At 40.7% G+C, this 15,644-nt stretch overlaps 1 protein-coding gene and 1 long non-coding RNA gene across 8 annotated transcripts in view; one reads left to right on the top strand and one right to left on the bottom strand.

Moving 5' to 3' along the window:
• Positions 1–15,644, bottom strand: part of enah (ENAH actin regulator) — a 128,433-nt gene that overhangs the window by 18,709 nt on the left and 94,080 nt on the right. For 3 of the 7 annotated variants that reach the window (XM_028040014.1, XM_028040013.1, XM_028040012.1), the window contains exons 5-6: positions 7,337–7,668; positions 1,544–1,678 (exon numbers count right to left, since the gene is read on the bottom strand). In XM_028040014.1, the coding sequence (XP_027895815.1) occupies positions 1,544–1,678; positions 7,337–7,668 (467 nt within the window). Of the gene's footprint in view, positions 1–1,543; positions 2,309–7,336; positions 7,669–15,644 lie in introns of all 7 variants that reach the window. The other 4 variants (XM_028040010.1, XM_028040011.1, XM_028040015.1 and 1 more) reach the window with 2 other exon arrangements.
• On the top strand, positions 4,739–13,846 carry LOC114158485 (uncharacterized). The gene is made up of 3 exons (XR_003598412.1): positions 4,739–4,751; positions 7,202–7,207; positions 13,562–13,846. It is a non-coding gene; the product is annotated as an uncharacterized LOC114158485 (long non-coding RNA).

Below are 15,644 nucleotides of genomic sequence, written 5' to 3'. Positions count from 1 at the left end.
TCCAGTCAGTGATCTGCTGGAACATATTACGATGCGTCAAACATGCAAAGCTAAACAAGACATTTTATATTCAGTCAAGCCTGGTTCGTCAGCAGCAAGCACACATGTTAGGATGGGATGCAGCAACAGTGTCTACAGTACAGAGAAGACTTTACAGGTTTTTAACTTTCACTGTATTAAAGTGATAAATCCTTGTGTGGTGCTTTGCAAAGGTATTTATTATACCAAAGACTTTCCACATTTTATCACATAAACTCCAGTGTTCTTCTGATTTTATTTTTGTGAGAGAGTAGAAGGAATATGATGTACGGTTTTGAACATACAAATCTGAAAAGTGTGGCATGGATTTATATTTATCAGCCTAAAACAACACAAGGTGTTTCTACACTTCCAGCAGCAAGATGTTTGGGGTCTCTGCCAGTTTTTCACATTTAGAGACTGATGTTTTTTTCTCAATTCCTCTTTGCATAAAATCTTAAACTGTCTGTAAACATCAATTTTTACATTTTACCACAGATTCTTAATTTGATCTACATCTGGACTTTGACTGGATCATTTTAACACATGGACATGTTTGATCTAAAAAGTTCAATGAAGGCTTTGGTTAGATGTTTAGAGTGTCTGGAAGGTAGACCTCCACCCCAGTATCAAGCTGGGCGATATGGCTGATAACAGAACACAATATTAGTGATTCATATCAGCTGATATTGATAATTATTCATTAGTTTTTTGTTTTAAATTTAAAACAAAACAATTTTACATCTTTTTGTTTATCTGAAATAAAGAATTTCAGATATTAATATCTGAAATTCTTGTGACGTGACCTTTCCTGTTTGATCTCGTTTTCACTCCATGTTATTGTTTTTCAGCAGTCATGAGGCATGGTGGCAAAACTTGAAACTGCTGCTGCGCATGCTACTCACTGGGTTGTTGCTAGGTAACCAAAGAGTGAGTGAGTAAGTTGATGCCACCAACTTGGCTGAACTTGTTGTGAGAGGTTGATTGGCTAAAGCCTTTGCTCTGCCTACATCCCCCAGAATGCTGTGCAGTTCTGGATCAGAGTTCAGTCAAAATTCTATATGGTGAACAATCTATCTGATGTCTCTATTGATATTGATCACATGTCTATCGCGACATATAGTGTTATTGATTTATCGTCCAGCCCTGATTAGATGAGTTTTGAAGGCAGTCGGTTCTACTGGGTTTTATTTACAAGTCTGAGAACAAAAGGAGCTGAATACAAACAAATGCCACACACCTTAAGAGTTTTATTCCTAGAATGATTTTGACAACTTGTATGTTTATTTAATCACCTCAAAATTGTTCACTACCTCATCGATCTTCCCAACAAACAGACATTATGGTGGCAATGAAACAAAATGTGGAAAAATCCAAGTGGTATGAATAGTCAAGAACAGGCATAGCTCCTGCTCTTGAAGTGAGACACAGTTCCCTGTTAGTGTGTGAGCCAGAGGCAGCAAGAGACAAAGGGAGGAAGAGAAAAGGAGAGGAGAGAGAGCAGAAACCAGACTGGAAGCCTTACCCTGGGGCTGGGGCTGACAGCAGGGGCCCCACTGAGCTGCGTCCGGTTCCAGAGGCCCTGCCAGGCCCAGACCCACGGGGAGGGAGAGGTGCTCAGCAGAGACACAAGTGGCAGCAGCTGCAGCAGCAGGGGGCGCTGTGGAGGGAGAGGGCAGACCAGGAGCCTGGGATGAGGAGGGGGGAGACGAGACGAACGAAGACGATGGGGGGAGAGGGGGAGGGGTCGGAGGAGGGGGCGGAGTGGGGCAGGCGATTCCTAGGGGGGTTTGGCTGTGGGGGATAGTGACGGGTGAGGGTGCGGGGAACATGGGGGGGCCGTTGGGTGAAGGTGACGGGGGCTTCTGGCTGAGGGGCGACTGAGCCACCAACGGGATGAGCGGCCGTGGCCCCGTAGCCTTCCCTGGGGGACTGCTGATCATGACGGGGGGCGAGGGCGGCAACGGGGTGAAGTTACACGCCGACCACACCACGGACTTGGGCGGGGTGGGAGGAGTGGGGGCAGGCGCCGGGGCAGGAGGCAGGGCTTGAGGGAAGGCTGGCTGCCGCCTGGGAACTGTGGCGTAGTGAGGCAGGACGGGGTGGAAGGCGGAGCCTAGCGAGGTGGCGAAGCGGGACGCCGACTGTCTGAGGGGCGGGGTTGGAGGGGCGGCAGCGGCGGAGGAGGCCGAGGACGCGCCGGGAGCCGGGAAAGTGGACGGAGATACGGGCGTGGACGAGGTCCGGCCGTACTCCTGAGCCGTGGGGGTGTAGAGTGTGCTTTCAAAGGCTGAACACACACACACCCCACCCAGGCCAAATGAATATCAGGGTCAAGACGAGACAGGAGGAAGGAAAGAAGGATGGAAGGAAGGAAGGAAGCAGCCGTCCAGCACACAGGAGGGAAACACAGCAGGGCAGGAGGAAGAAAAGGAAGAAAGGGAGGAAAAAAAAGAGAAGGGGGGAATGAAGCAAAGAGCTAAACTCAAGTCTTCTTCTGCCTTCTGAATCGAGGCTAAAAGCCGACAGGATGCTACTACTCTGTTAGTGGACAGGTATTAGTACTGAGGACAGAGACACACCTTTCAAAGTCCTGCAGGTTAAAAGAAGGTGAAAGGACAAAGGGACAAACGGGACAAGTCAGCTAGAGTTATTAGAATCATTTTTAATGCCATCATAACCATCATCCAGTCCCCATAATGAGAAGACCACCCAACAGTTACCCAATGAAGAAGTACAGTACGCTCATACAAACCTCTCCTGCAGGAGGACTTTAAACTTTTTAAACTTTAAAAATTATGTAGCTTTATGTTATTAAAGCTAAGGTTTAATCAGTAATACTTTTACAACTAATTTATGTCAGATCTTGATTTCTTGGTTAATGTCAACTTGTCGTAAAGACATTTTGAATAATGTCAACTTTGCATTAAAAGTGTCATGATAGGGGCGTGCTGTGGTGGTGCACGGGGTTAGCACGCCCCACGTTTGGAGGCCTTAGTCCTCGACGTGGACGTCGCGGGTTCGACTCCCGGTCCCGACGACCTTTGCCGCATGTCTTCCCCCCTCTCCTCACCCTCCTTCCTGTCTGCCTACTGTAGAAAAAAATACGAGCCACTAGCGCCACAAAAAAACTCTTCGGAGAAAAAAAAAAAAAAAAAGTGTCACGATTGACACTTTATGTCAACAGGATAAATATTCATACTCTTACTCATGTTCATGATAGGTGTTATGTTTATGACGGTGTCATGACAGTATTATTCACAACCCGTCAAATAAAGTGTTACAGCAAAAGGTGCTTAAAAAGAAATGTAAATTTCTTTATTCTAGAATTTAAAACAGGTTAAGTTAATACTGTACCACTTGAGATGTTAGAACATATTTACAGACAAAAAAATTTAAGTCGTAAACGCAAGAGTTTTAGCTTAATTACGGAGTACGTTCTTTCAGCAAATGGTCTTTTTTTATTTTGTGATTCATCGCAATCCAATTCATGATTAAATCAACTTTTGGTATTTTTGTTGTGGTTAAAATCTGCTGGATAGAGTAATAGTATTGTAACTAGCTATTAATATATATAAAAAAGTTAATTATATTGCCATTCCTTTGCTATCTATCAGGATGTTTTATTTTAAGGGTCCTTCCCATTTTCATAAAGCTATAATAATCTGTTTAGTTGGAACAGCAGGGAAAGGCAGAATGCTAATTTTTCACTCAGTTTATTTTGTTCCAAATCTAACCTGAATCAGTGTGTATGCATGTGTGTGAGGTAATTACCTTGGTTGGGTGTGTGTGTGTGTGTGTATTTTCTTACAGCTCTTAAACAGCCTCGGTGGTGTTTGGAGGGAGCTGCCATATGTGATCTGTGTAATGTAAAGTTGGTAATCTTCAGATCACTGTCTGCTTTACCAAGGCTGGAAAATCTGCAGGTCTGAGTGATTAGATTTAGATTTCTGTTCAGAGTTCAGTCTGGTGCTGCATGCAAAAACAGCAGTCTGCTGACTTTACTAATATCCAGTGGCTGATAATTGCTGGAGTTAATTACATGTTCTTATGGGTCTGTCTAATTAAACCTCTTCTTTTCTATGTGCAAACACACAGACTTTGTCTAAACACAAACACACGCAGAGCTAGATGCCGCTCACCACAGGACTCTGTTGGCTCAGTCACACAGCAGGAAGAGAGAGGTTCAAATCACTAAACGGAGAAACTGAAGGACTCATTTCAGCCATATTGACGCACAAAGTCGGCCTTGCAAGTCATAACTTTGGGTAGTCGGAGTTGCTGGAAAATCTGACTTCAGAAGCTGTTCCAGTTGATTTTTCTGACTGGGAAGACGAAATTTCCCAGTTCCGTGTACAACTGGAACGCAGCATAAGACTGAGCAACACATGATTCCTCCAGCAATGTTTCTTCCTAATCTATAAATGCACCATTATGATCTCCTCTCTGCTTCAACTCAAATCCTTTTCTGAACATCTTCATCATTCCACCATTCTTCTACATTTCTCCGTCTCTGCAGACGTGCAGCTCTCCTCCATCAGTCAGCAGTAATTATTCTGCTCATACTAGATAAGCACACAGATATGTATGCTCTCAGCCCCGTGTGAGAGGACCAACATGCCGTCCATTGGCCAAGCTTCTCTGTGACACACCAGCTGGTCCTGTTTACCAGTCTGACGGTAATTAGCCACACCAAAAAGCCAATAAATACCTTATAAAAAACAACATATTTTGTATTAATAACTCACTCTAGTGTTGTGTGTTTTATAGGTGGGTAATATGGACAAGGAATGTTATTGTGATATTGTGTGGTACTATTGTGGTAAAGATTTGTGATAAAAATAACGACTACTTATTTTTTAGGTGACTGTATGGCTGTGACTGCATGCCAGCATTCATGGGGTGTCTAACAAATATATTAAAAAAAAAATTTCCATCTGTAATAGGCTTATTCAAGAGTTACTTTTAAAAAGTGTGACGTGTATCACAGTAACTGCATTTAATCTTATTTTGAAATTTACTAATATTTATTGATCGAAATTAAAATAAATACCATATTACAATACTGTCAGTTTTGTTTTCTTCATTTACAATCGATGACTGAAATTTATGGTGACAATAATGAATAACAATTTTTCACAATAAATGATAAACGCGCTCCCCTAGTGTGTTTGTGTCTGTATTTTTTTATCCAAATTGCTTTTTTCTTTATAGTCAGGCTAAAATCAGGCACACACTGTGATTCTTAGTTCAACCTTTTGAGAAAACCGACTCATGACAGTTTTTGCTGATTAGACTAATTCTCTGCCGTCACATTGTGATCTAAATTTCACAAACCGACTCATGACAGACAATAAAAGTCACTAACAATGTTCAACAGTTTTAAACGAGCCTCAAAACACTTACCTAAGAAAAGCTTAGGGGCTGTTTAACAGAACAACGTTAAGTAAGACGGAGGTGTGTGTGACCGGCTGCAGCAGAGGAATGGCTGCTAACAGTGGAAAACACACCAATCGTTGTTCTGGAAGAGCAAAACTGAAATCTCTATGAAGCAGAAAATGTCAACTGCCATCATGTCGTCTCCTGGGCCAACAGAACATGTCTGTTTGCATTTGCCCACTCATGTGATGTGCATGTTATTCTGCATGAGACGTGAGCTAACACCCCCCTCCCCACCTCGTCCTGCAGCTTCTACATGCATGTGTGCACATAACACATCCCTCCTTGAGGGTCTCAGCAAAGCTTCCTCATGTATTTTTAGTCTCTGAGTAACTCCACTGAACTGTGTGTGTGTGTGTGTGTGTGTGTGTGTGTGTGTGTGTATGCTAACAAGCTGAGCATGCCACTGAAGCGTTTCATTCCACGCAGCCTTTCCCACTGACCCAGTCCTGGAATCAGATTATAACCCCCCGCCCCCACACACACTCCTCCAGTTACTGTGTGATCCCACCAGCACCTCCATGTTCTGATCGTTCAAACTCAAAATGGTCAGAAATCAAACTGAGCGGCAAGTTGAACCTTGAAAAGCTGATATGGCAATGAAGTCTTGAAATATTACATTTTATTCCTGGTTGGATTTTGAATTGAGAAATGATCCTATACCTTTGAAGGCAACCTTAGCCTGGGTCAGTTGGATGGATGATTCACAAAAACCTTTCATCGATGGAAAAAAGAAAAGGAATAAAGCCACAAGTTACAGTAAGAGTTTTTAAAGAAGGCATTCATGAGGTGGAGGTCAGGTGGAGTAAATAAACCCAATTTGTTCCACAACATTTGATTTGCAGACAACACTGTTAAAACAAGAGCTTCTGTTTTCCACCAGTTTTGCATTTAAACCAAACTGTGAATGCACCAGAAGAATGATTAAGAAGAAAATTGGGCTGAATACGTTTTTCTTTAAATCTTTAACTGTTGCTTTTCTGGTTAAATATATTTAAAATAAACCAAATTAAAACAAAAAATTCATTTAAAGGGGGGTATTATATAAAATGAACTTTTTGACCTTATTTCATGCTAGAATATTGATCCCTCATCAAAATCATATCTGGGCTGTTGTTTTGATTCATTCATGAATGTTTGAGGAATCCTTCAATCTAGTTAGAAACTAGTTAGGGTGCCTAAATGCTTGAGCTCACAAAGCACTGCCGATTTTTGCCCCTTAGAGGTCCCCTCACCCCATGTCACCCCTCTCAGCTCCTCCAGACTAGCGGCAGCAGCAATTAGCAAACACCTGGTGGAACTGCAAACCGGCTGAGAATTAATTCTTAGTAAAAGCTCCTATGAATGGTAGCAAACAAGATCAAGGAGGAGCAATGTTGTGATGACATGTTGAAAGAGGCGATTTGGAAATAGCTGGAGCTTCTTAAAGATACAGAAGTCAATCTGAAGGAGTTAAATTGTGAAGTCATATTTTTAAAGTCATCTTTGGTATATGTAGCATTTTTATAATAACTGAAGGTAACAGTTACTTGACTGAGGTATAAAATGGCCCAATGTACGTGGAAAATGCATAGTTTCACTCCTTTAAGTGATAGAAAACATGGATTTCTTGTTATGTGGTATTGATACAATGTAATGAGCTGAACTACATAGTATGTTTTGCATAATATATAGAGAAATGTCTTATATAAATACCAATAGGTCATCACAACAAGAGGATCCTGATAAACAAGACGACTTACAGTTCTAGGTGGTAAATTATTTGTTAGTTAGTAATAAGGCATTATCAACAATCAAAGTGTATTTCTTTTAATGTTCGGCTTCACACTTCCTCCTGAGTGGACAGACGTGAGTGTGTGTGTGTGTGGTCAACACTCACCGGCGTTGGAGATGCGTCTCCCTCTCTCCCAGTCCTGCTGCTCTCTGTCCAACTGCTCCTGCTGCTCCTTCTCCAGCCGCTCTCGCTCTGCCTTTTCTCTCTCCATCATCTCACGCTCTGTGCGCTCCTGCTGCTCCTGGCGCTCTTGCTCCATCCGCTCCCTCTCCGCCTGCGCCTCCTTCTCCTGGCGCTCGAGTTCCTGCCGCTCCAGCGTCTCCCGCTCCAGGCGCTCCATTTCCTGACGCTCCCGCTCCTGGCGCTCTCGTTCCTGGCGCTCCTTTTCCTGACGTTCCCGCTCCATCTCCTTCTGTCGCTGCAGCTCCTGGAGCTGCCTGGAGGAACAGAGAACAGCGGTTTAAGTTTTTACCAAATATTACCAATTTTGCGGAAAAAACGAAGTCTAGGGTAAAAAAACTGTGTCAGAAATAGGAAGTAAATTAGGTGAATCAGTTTTCGTTACCATTTAAAAATACAATACATTTTTTCCTAAAAAAAAATGCCCTAAGCCAAAAGTTATTCTAGCAAAAAAATCTCCACCTCATTAAGGCCAAAAGAAGATTCAGGCAAAAACAAAAAAATAAATAAAAATCACTCAGTAAAAATTACTTGGGCCATTATTTTAGGAAGGCAATGAAATATAATTAGAGTTAAGTCATACATAATCATTTCTCTTAGGTTGAGCTACTATGTTATGAAATCACAAGAGCCAGCTTTAATCTGCAAGCATGTACTTCAGGAAAGAAGCAAAGTCAGTTTTAGATTGATTGAGTTGTCCTGCAGGTTTTCCCTGGTTGCTGAACTAAGTTTGGTCACTAGGTGTCAGCAGAGGGCAACAGGAGAAGAGCCTGAGAGACAGTCTGTGGGTATAATATACTGACATGTTCTCTGCACAAGTCTGTAAGAAAAATTGAATTCAAGTGACTTTATAAAAAATGTCAAAAAGAAAGCACTCTGTACTAGCTTCAATAGCACACAAGTGTACATACTGTGTATGAACACATGTTGAAAACAATGTGTTCAGGAGCTTTAGGTACAAACAAAGTTCAACTCAAACTCATCATCCTCTGCAACACTGTCTACTGCGGATCACTTCCAGCTTTAAGGAACCCGTCTGTGTGTGAGGACCATGTCGGGACCAGAAACACACACTGTTCAGAAGATGACCCAGAAGACACTGAACTTCCTGCTACAACTCAAGAAGTCCAACCTTGTTGCTGGTTATCTTCTGCCATCATTCAGTCTGTTCTGAGTTCATCCATCACTACAGTGTTTGGATAAGGACTGCACTGCAGCGAACAATTAGATCTGTTCCTTCCAGGATTTGAAAAGTTTAAGATCAGGAAAATGATGGCTAATGTTTCTGCAGACCCCACACACCCTGAACACAAACTGTTTGTGTTCTATTTGGGCTATTTGGGCTATTTGTTTAAACCAGCTGCCACACAGACACTTACTCATTTTATTTCCTCTTAAGCTCATATATTCATACTTATTAGCTGCGCTACCACTGCAAATTTGTGTAAAACTTAGTCAATATTCTGCTAGTGCTAAAAAGACAATTTTGGAATTGTGCTGTTTCCATTAAGTAAGAAACGCAAATAATATATGAATAAGATTGTTCAAGTGATTAGCCATTAAAAAATATGCCGGACCATCATCTTTCTATAGAAGTTGACAGGACGTAGTATACTACTTCGCCAGTGGTTACATCCAGCTGGTGATCATGAGGTGTGATGTGAAAACATGTTGCCATTGAAGTTTTGAGAAATATGCCAATTTCCATACGTCCGAAAAACGACCTCAACCCAGCGTCAAAACTTTTTATCAACAAAGGTGATGGGTTCCAAAATTGCGCCGTTTCCATTGAGCGCGTTTATTTTCGGAATTCCAATTTGCACTAATATATGGTCAATGGAATCGCAGCTATTGTCACTACCCTGTGAGATTATGCAAAGGTCAAAATCATTGTTTGTGTGAACAATCTTGGTCAATAAAAATGATCCTTAAAAAAAATAAAAATACAGATGCATTCTGTGGGAAGTTGTAATCTGTCAAGTTCACACACACAAACACATATCCTTCATTGAGTTGGAATTTTGCCCTGTAAACTTCACACTGATGACTCATAAATCACACAAGTAAGCAGAGAGAAGGTGGGAAATGGATCTGAGTGCCAACTCACACACAGACACACCAAATCAGGTGGCCCGCCATGCTGACTCACTGCTGACAGTCAATCATCAGCACAACTGCTGCTTAATGCAAACACTCCCTCTTAGTGCTTACATCTTCGTGCACACACCCTCCCCCCCACACACGTTTCCACATGTATATTCCCTCATAGGGATGATGTCATATCTGTCACCAGGTTCCTGAGAAATGTTTTGTTTCCAAATAAAGGTTACTGGTGCTGCCTCAACACAAAGTGCATCAACATGACCCTGTATTTTGGTAAAACTGATGATCTGAAATTGAAGAAAAAGAAAAAAAAGTTACTGCTTTATTTTTTTCCCCTGCAGGAGATTCCCACACTCCTGGGAGTCTGACTACGACTTGTACCCCAGTCGGCTACTTTTCCACACACATCCAGGAGGGAAGACAACTGGAAACAGGTCCTCATCCCATACCTGACCCTGCTACTTTCAGGCTTTGATGCATCTGTCAGCTGAAGTGGAAATCATTTCAGTCAGGTTCATAAAATGAAAACAGATGCTTTTCTAAAAACATGTTCCTTCCTTTTACAAGATCACTCAGAATGTTCTAATTATTCACCCTGATCTTTTCACCACATGTATTCTCTCTATTGGTTTATTCTTAGAGACTTAGAAGTCACTATACTCAGCTGGGACTTTCTGTTTTCAAACCCACTGACAAACCATGTGAATTGTAATAAAAGCTGATGAATATTTGCCCTAACTGATTTTTTGTGTGTAGATGTGGACCAAAAAAGGGCTTGCAACAAGAATCGGCCAATTTTAGCTTGACTGGCCCTGACTGGTGACTCAGCGGTCTGCCAGAGGACTGCAGATGAAAATTAGCCCTTGTGGGCCAATCTGGTATATTGACATGGTTGTCTTAATGTACTCATGTTGATTAATATGCTCTGTCCCTTATAAGATATATTAAAATAATAATAACAATAATAATAATAATAATAAATAAAAAAAAACTAAAGCAAAACCAAATACACAACTCTACTCTCAAAGACGGATGTCAACATATTGCACTTAGCATGGTGCCGTGGATTAACAGGCACATTTTTGCACACATTTATGCCAGGATTTAGAATTCACATTGAACATAGCAATAGCTTGGGTGTGTTAATGGTTTATAAAAGCCAGTTTGTCTTTGCTTTGTGAGAGCAGCAACGTCTGGCTGAAGGCAGCAGTTTGAACAGATGATGTGCTGGCTGTCCTTTGGAATGTTTTATGTCTTCTAGAGGCAGCGCGAGTCAAAAAGATCTCCAGGGACGTTTGTAGTTTGTTTATTAATCCATGTGCAGGTGTGATGATTCTGTTCAGGGCTTTCTCAGATCAGAATGAGGTTGGGTCAGTATGAGTAAGAACGCTGTTCAAAAAGCAAAGCAGTAGCAGGAGAGCTCTCAGGAAGTATAGTTGTTGCTGTGTGTTCTTAAACAGTGTGTTTTTAGTGATTAGGTAGGGTGATATGAGATGTGTGTTCCCAGAAACTTGAACGGTGAAGCTTTCTCCATTTATATCCAAGGACAGATGATCAGATGGTGTCTTCCAAAAAAAAAAAAAAAATTAAAATCAATAATTATCTCTTTTCTCTTCTTGGTGTTCAGTGTTCTTCTGCCTCTCTTTTTTTCTTCAGTGGTATAACTTGTTCAATTTGTTTAACTTGTGCATTTTCCATAACGCAGAATTCTTCTGTTACAAAACATGTCTTACTTTGCATCTAAACCAAAAATGTATATTAAATTCTATCCAAACCAAGTTTTATTTAGTCCTTACTAACAACACGAGTGAAAGCAAAGAAGACAGACGAGGGGAAACGTGTAGGACGTAGAAAGACACCTAACCCTGAACTTTACTTCAAAAATATTACGCAAAAACAGTTGAGCCCAAAATTCATTTACACACCTGGCAGATTTACATTTAAAATTTTCATTGCCCCAAGAAGCTGGTGTCTATTTGGAAATTAGATTGGCATCTCTCAATAGATAAAATATTATAAATGGATTATCAATTTAAAAAAAATATTTATTAGCATTTTATTTAAAAATGTCATGCTTAAATTTATTTATTGCTTCTCAATAGTAAAATAAGAAAAATTTCATTGGCATTGCAGAAATGAAACCATTTCTGGCGAGCAGCTTTTGGATATATTCACTAGTATTTGCATGATTTGTCCTTGGTGATGACCTCCAAGTAATGAAAGACCTTATCACCATCACCCTACTCTTCAGTTCTCTCAATATATAATCAAATTCGAATCGGGACTCTGATTGGCCCGATTCAAAAGACACATATTAAAGCAGAAGAAGTGGAAGAAGTAATTATGCTTTTAATTGTATGCATTAGTCTGGTACAATACCTCATAAATGTAGTAGCAGAATAATCTTTAATATTCTTTATTGTTTATTGCAAGACTTCCACATTTTGTAACCAACACAGCCAACATGTTTTACAGTGAAATCTAGTTCAACTTCCACGATCCAGTGAAGGTTAAACATTTCATCTGTGCAGCTCTCTAATTGCTTTATTTGCTGGAGTTATGATGGATTAAGGCTGCATAGCTTTCAGTTTCTTTGATGATGAAGACTGTCTATGTTTGCGGGACACACCTTCAGTCTCTTGTAATTCCTTTTTCTACTGAGCGTTTCATGGGATTCACCCGATCAGAGACGATGCTGATGGATGAAAAGCCGAGGATCAGTGAGGTAAAGGAAAACATCGGTGCAAACCTTGGCTCTCAACTACTGACTCGAGTACACACACACACACACACACACCCCCCGAACTGTCCCAGTTCTCACGGTACCGAGGAGATCCATTAATGTAATTACAGAAACACTGAGCTAACCTGGATTCCTGGCTGATGGAAGTGGAGCTGTGTCACATCTCTGAGGGGCTCACCATCTCCTCTGGGAGGGGGTGGGGGTTTCTCATGCACAATAATACATCCTCTCTGGTAGCAAATTAGTCCCTGTGGGATTCTGAGCACTGAAACAGCAGCAGAGCATCTTCACTGTTAAATTTAGATCACAATGTGACGGCAGAGAATTAGTCTAATCAGCAAGATCAGTAGGGGTTCCACTTTTTTTTTTTATTCCCCTCTATTTTCTGTTTAAGTATAGTTACCATCTGGCGCGCACTGCACAGTTAACTGCAAAATGACTGCTTTGGATTATTTCCCCAAAGTGGAGTTTAATAATTCACACAAAATGGCTAGTTTGTGGTCAGCTGTAGTGCAGAACACACTTGCACATAAATGAAGCCTTTAGACACAATGTGTATGCAAGGAATGCACAGAATCTAACACATGGAAGATTACTGCTGCTGATGCAACCGCCAAGCAACATCCACATATTAACATGTTTAGCTGGCTGACAACCAGCTGAAACATCTGGTTCATGTTATGAATACAAAGAACAACAGTCAATAACAATTAGTGCTGCACCGACTGATGTTTTCTGGCCGATCAGTGATCCTTATAAAGCCTGACCTGTTGATTCCAATTCTGTCCGATAGATTTTTTTTTGTCTGAAATGTCGCTAAGTTGGTAACAGTGTGGTGACCAGATGTGACCTGGTGGTGACCACTGCAGAGCAAAAAGGGACAGCTGTGATTTCAAGAAGTTTGCGCAGGGATAAAATATCTCTTTTCTCATTTGTTCTTGTAGTATTGGCCAATTGCCAAAAAATGTGAGCTCGATATTAAATTTCATCTCTCTCTTTTTACCAGTATTTATCTTATTTAAAGGGGAAGTATTATTACTTTCCAGGCACATAATACTGTACAATCAACTATGTTATCTTTGGTTGTTATAAAAATGCTATATATATATATATATATATATGTATATATATATACAGTATGTGTATATATATAAAATATGACTAAAAATAAATCTGACTTGTAATTTAACACCTTGAAATTGGGCCTCTGTCTCTAAGAAACTCCTGCTCTTTCTGAAACTCTGCCTTCAGGAAGTCATTGCAACATGGCTCCTCCATTAACTCTTTAACAAGGGTTCTACCAGTGTTGCTCTGAGAACTAGCTCCTGTAATGGGCTCAGCAGATGCTCAGTTCCACCAGGTGTTTGCTAATTGGTGCCGACTAGTCTGAAGGAGCTGAGTGGGGGATGGCTGCTCTGTGTGGCAGAAGCTTGGAAACTGCAACTCCAATCAGGAACTGCTTAGTCAAAGGCAGAGCTGGGTGCAACCAGGCGTTTTGTATACATGAATGGTTGCCATGGAGATTAAAGGATTTTTCAAACTTGCTAGGAAGAATCAAGTTGACACTCCAGGAATGTTTATTGATGAGGGAATAACAGTATTTTTAGCTTTATTTGTAAAGCTAAAAAAAGTGGATTTCACTGCCCCGTTTGAAGCACTAATATTCAGTAAAAGCTTCCTGCTGCTGCTGGTATCCACAGCTGTGAGCAGGTTCCTGATCAGCATTCTGGAGTGAAGTCTTTAACCAAACCCAACAGATATAAATAATTCCAGTCATCTGCTGCTGGAACAGATACAGACGAATATAGAGAGACTGCCATTTGTCTTTTGTTGCTTAATTTTTTCCCCCGGAGGACTGCCATCAGTGAAAACTGGGAACTTCCCAAATCAATCCTAATTAGAGGCCAGAGCAGAGTTCACCTTCACCATCAAACTGCTCTGTTGTTGGTGGGATGATGAATCTCTTTTAGCTGAGGCTGACTGAACTCTCGACTGTTGGACAAGTTTTACCTAAAATGATAATAGGGCTGTGAAATGGAAATCCTGCTGGCACGAACGACGTTCAGATTTGATTCAATAAAGCAGCAAGTTGCCCTCTCAAGCAGACGGATTGCAATTTAGGAATGCAACACACACACACACACACACACACAAAGCATTCCCTTTAGAAGGAGATAATGACATTCCAAAACAATGAGCACCTAAACTTAAAATACCTTGTTTGGAGAAGGATTGAAGGGGTGTGTTTGTGGATGTAATGTGCAAGCCAGGTGTGTGTGACAGAGATTAGAGTCCCTAAAGGGAATGAGAGCTGTAAACCATCAGGAGGACACCAGGGAGTTTACAGAGCAGCTGATGTCATCTTCCCATCACCAACATTCCTGCTCAGTGACACCAGTCCTCTGACATTCACATTCTTTGACCATATAGTCTTTTAGTATTCTCAACACCTTATGTCCAAAGTCAAGTCTTTATAGTAGTACCACTTCCACACTGCAAAAAGTACAAATCCTACCAACTATTTTTGGTCTAGTTTCTAGTGCACTTGAAATAGGACAAAAATTACCTCTGAAGGAGGACTGTCGCAATAAACCGATTAATAGCATTATGAATTAAAACAAGCTCTAGTATAAATTTTGTTGTTTTTCTGTCATCTCCCTCTTTCCACCAAAAACTAGATAAGAAAAGTCTTCAGTTTGGTGGGTTTTTTTCAACTAACCCTTTTTTTAAAGGACAAATTTCTTAACAGAAACTTCATAATTCATTTTATTTGTTGTTTCTGTTTTACTTTGGAGGGTTAAAATATCTTCCAGAGTTAAATATTAAGTAGAATTTAATTCATGATCTTTGAGAATGTGAATTCCATTATTTTACTTGAAAATGGTCTCAAAACAATATCGTTTGTCACAGTAACTTTTGGGACAATTTATCGTGCAGCAAAATTTGTTAGTGACTTTTCAGCAAACCATAGGAGCTTGTTTTAAGTCAATAATTCCATAATATAGATAAAAAGCACTAGTTACACTGGAAGATTATTTCACTGATGGCAAGATATTGTCTCATGCTTTAAGTGGAGCTAATACTTTTTCATCAATATTAAAGAATTGTTGACTTAAAAAAGCTCCTATATCTTTCTGAAAAGTTACTTGTAAGTTTCTTTCGTCTCATTTCAAATGTACTAAGGTATTTGCACTAGAAGCCAGACCAAAAATGCTTGGTAAGATTTGTAGTTTTTGCAGTGCAGTAAGAGGCCACGTTAAATCTCGCCCTCCTCTAATGTCTGCACAGTTCCGTCTCCTCGTGACCGAACCCAGAGCAGCGCTCTCTTCCTCCTTCGACTCGCCGCCTCAGAGAAGCGTTACAGGATTCAAAGCTGTAAAAACGCCT

Source organism: Xiphophorus couchianus, chromosome 15, assembly GCF_001444195.1.
Source record: "Xiphophorus couchianus chromosome 15, X_couchianus-1.0, whole genome shotgun sequence".
In the NCBI taxonomy this organism is placed as follows: domain Eukaryota; kingdom Metazoa; phylum Chordata; class Actinopteri; order Cyprinodontiformes; family Poeciliidae; genus Xiphophorus; species Xiphophorus couchianus.
This window is presented reverse-complemented; position numbering and strand designations above follow the sequence as displayed.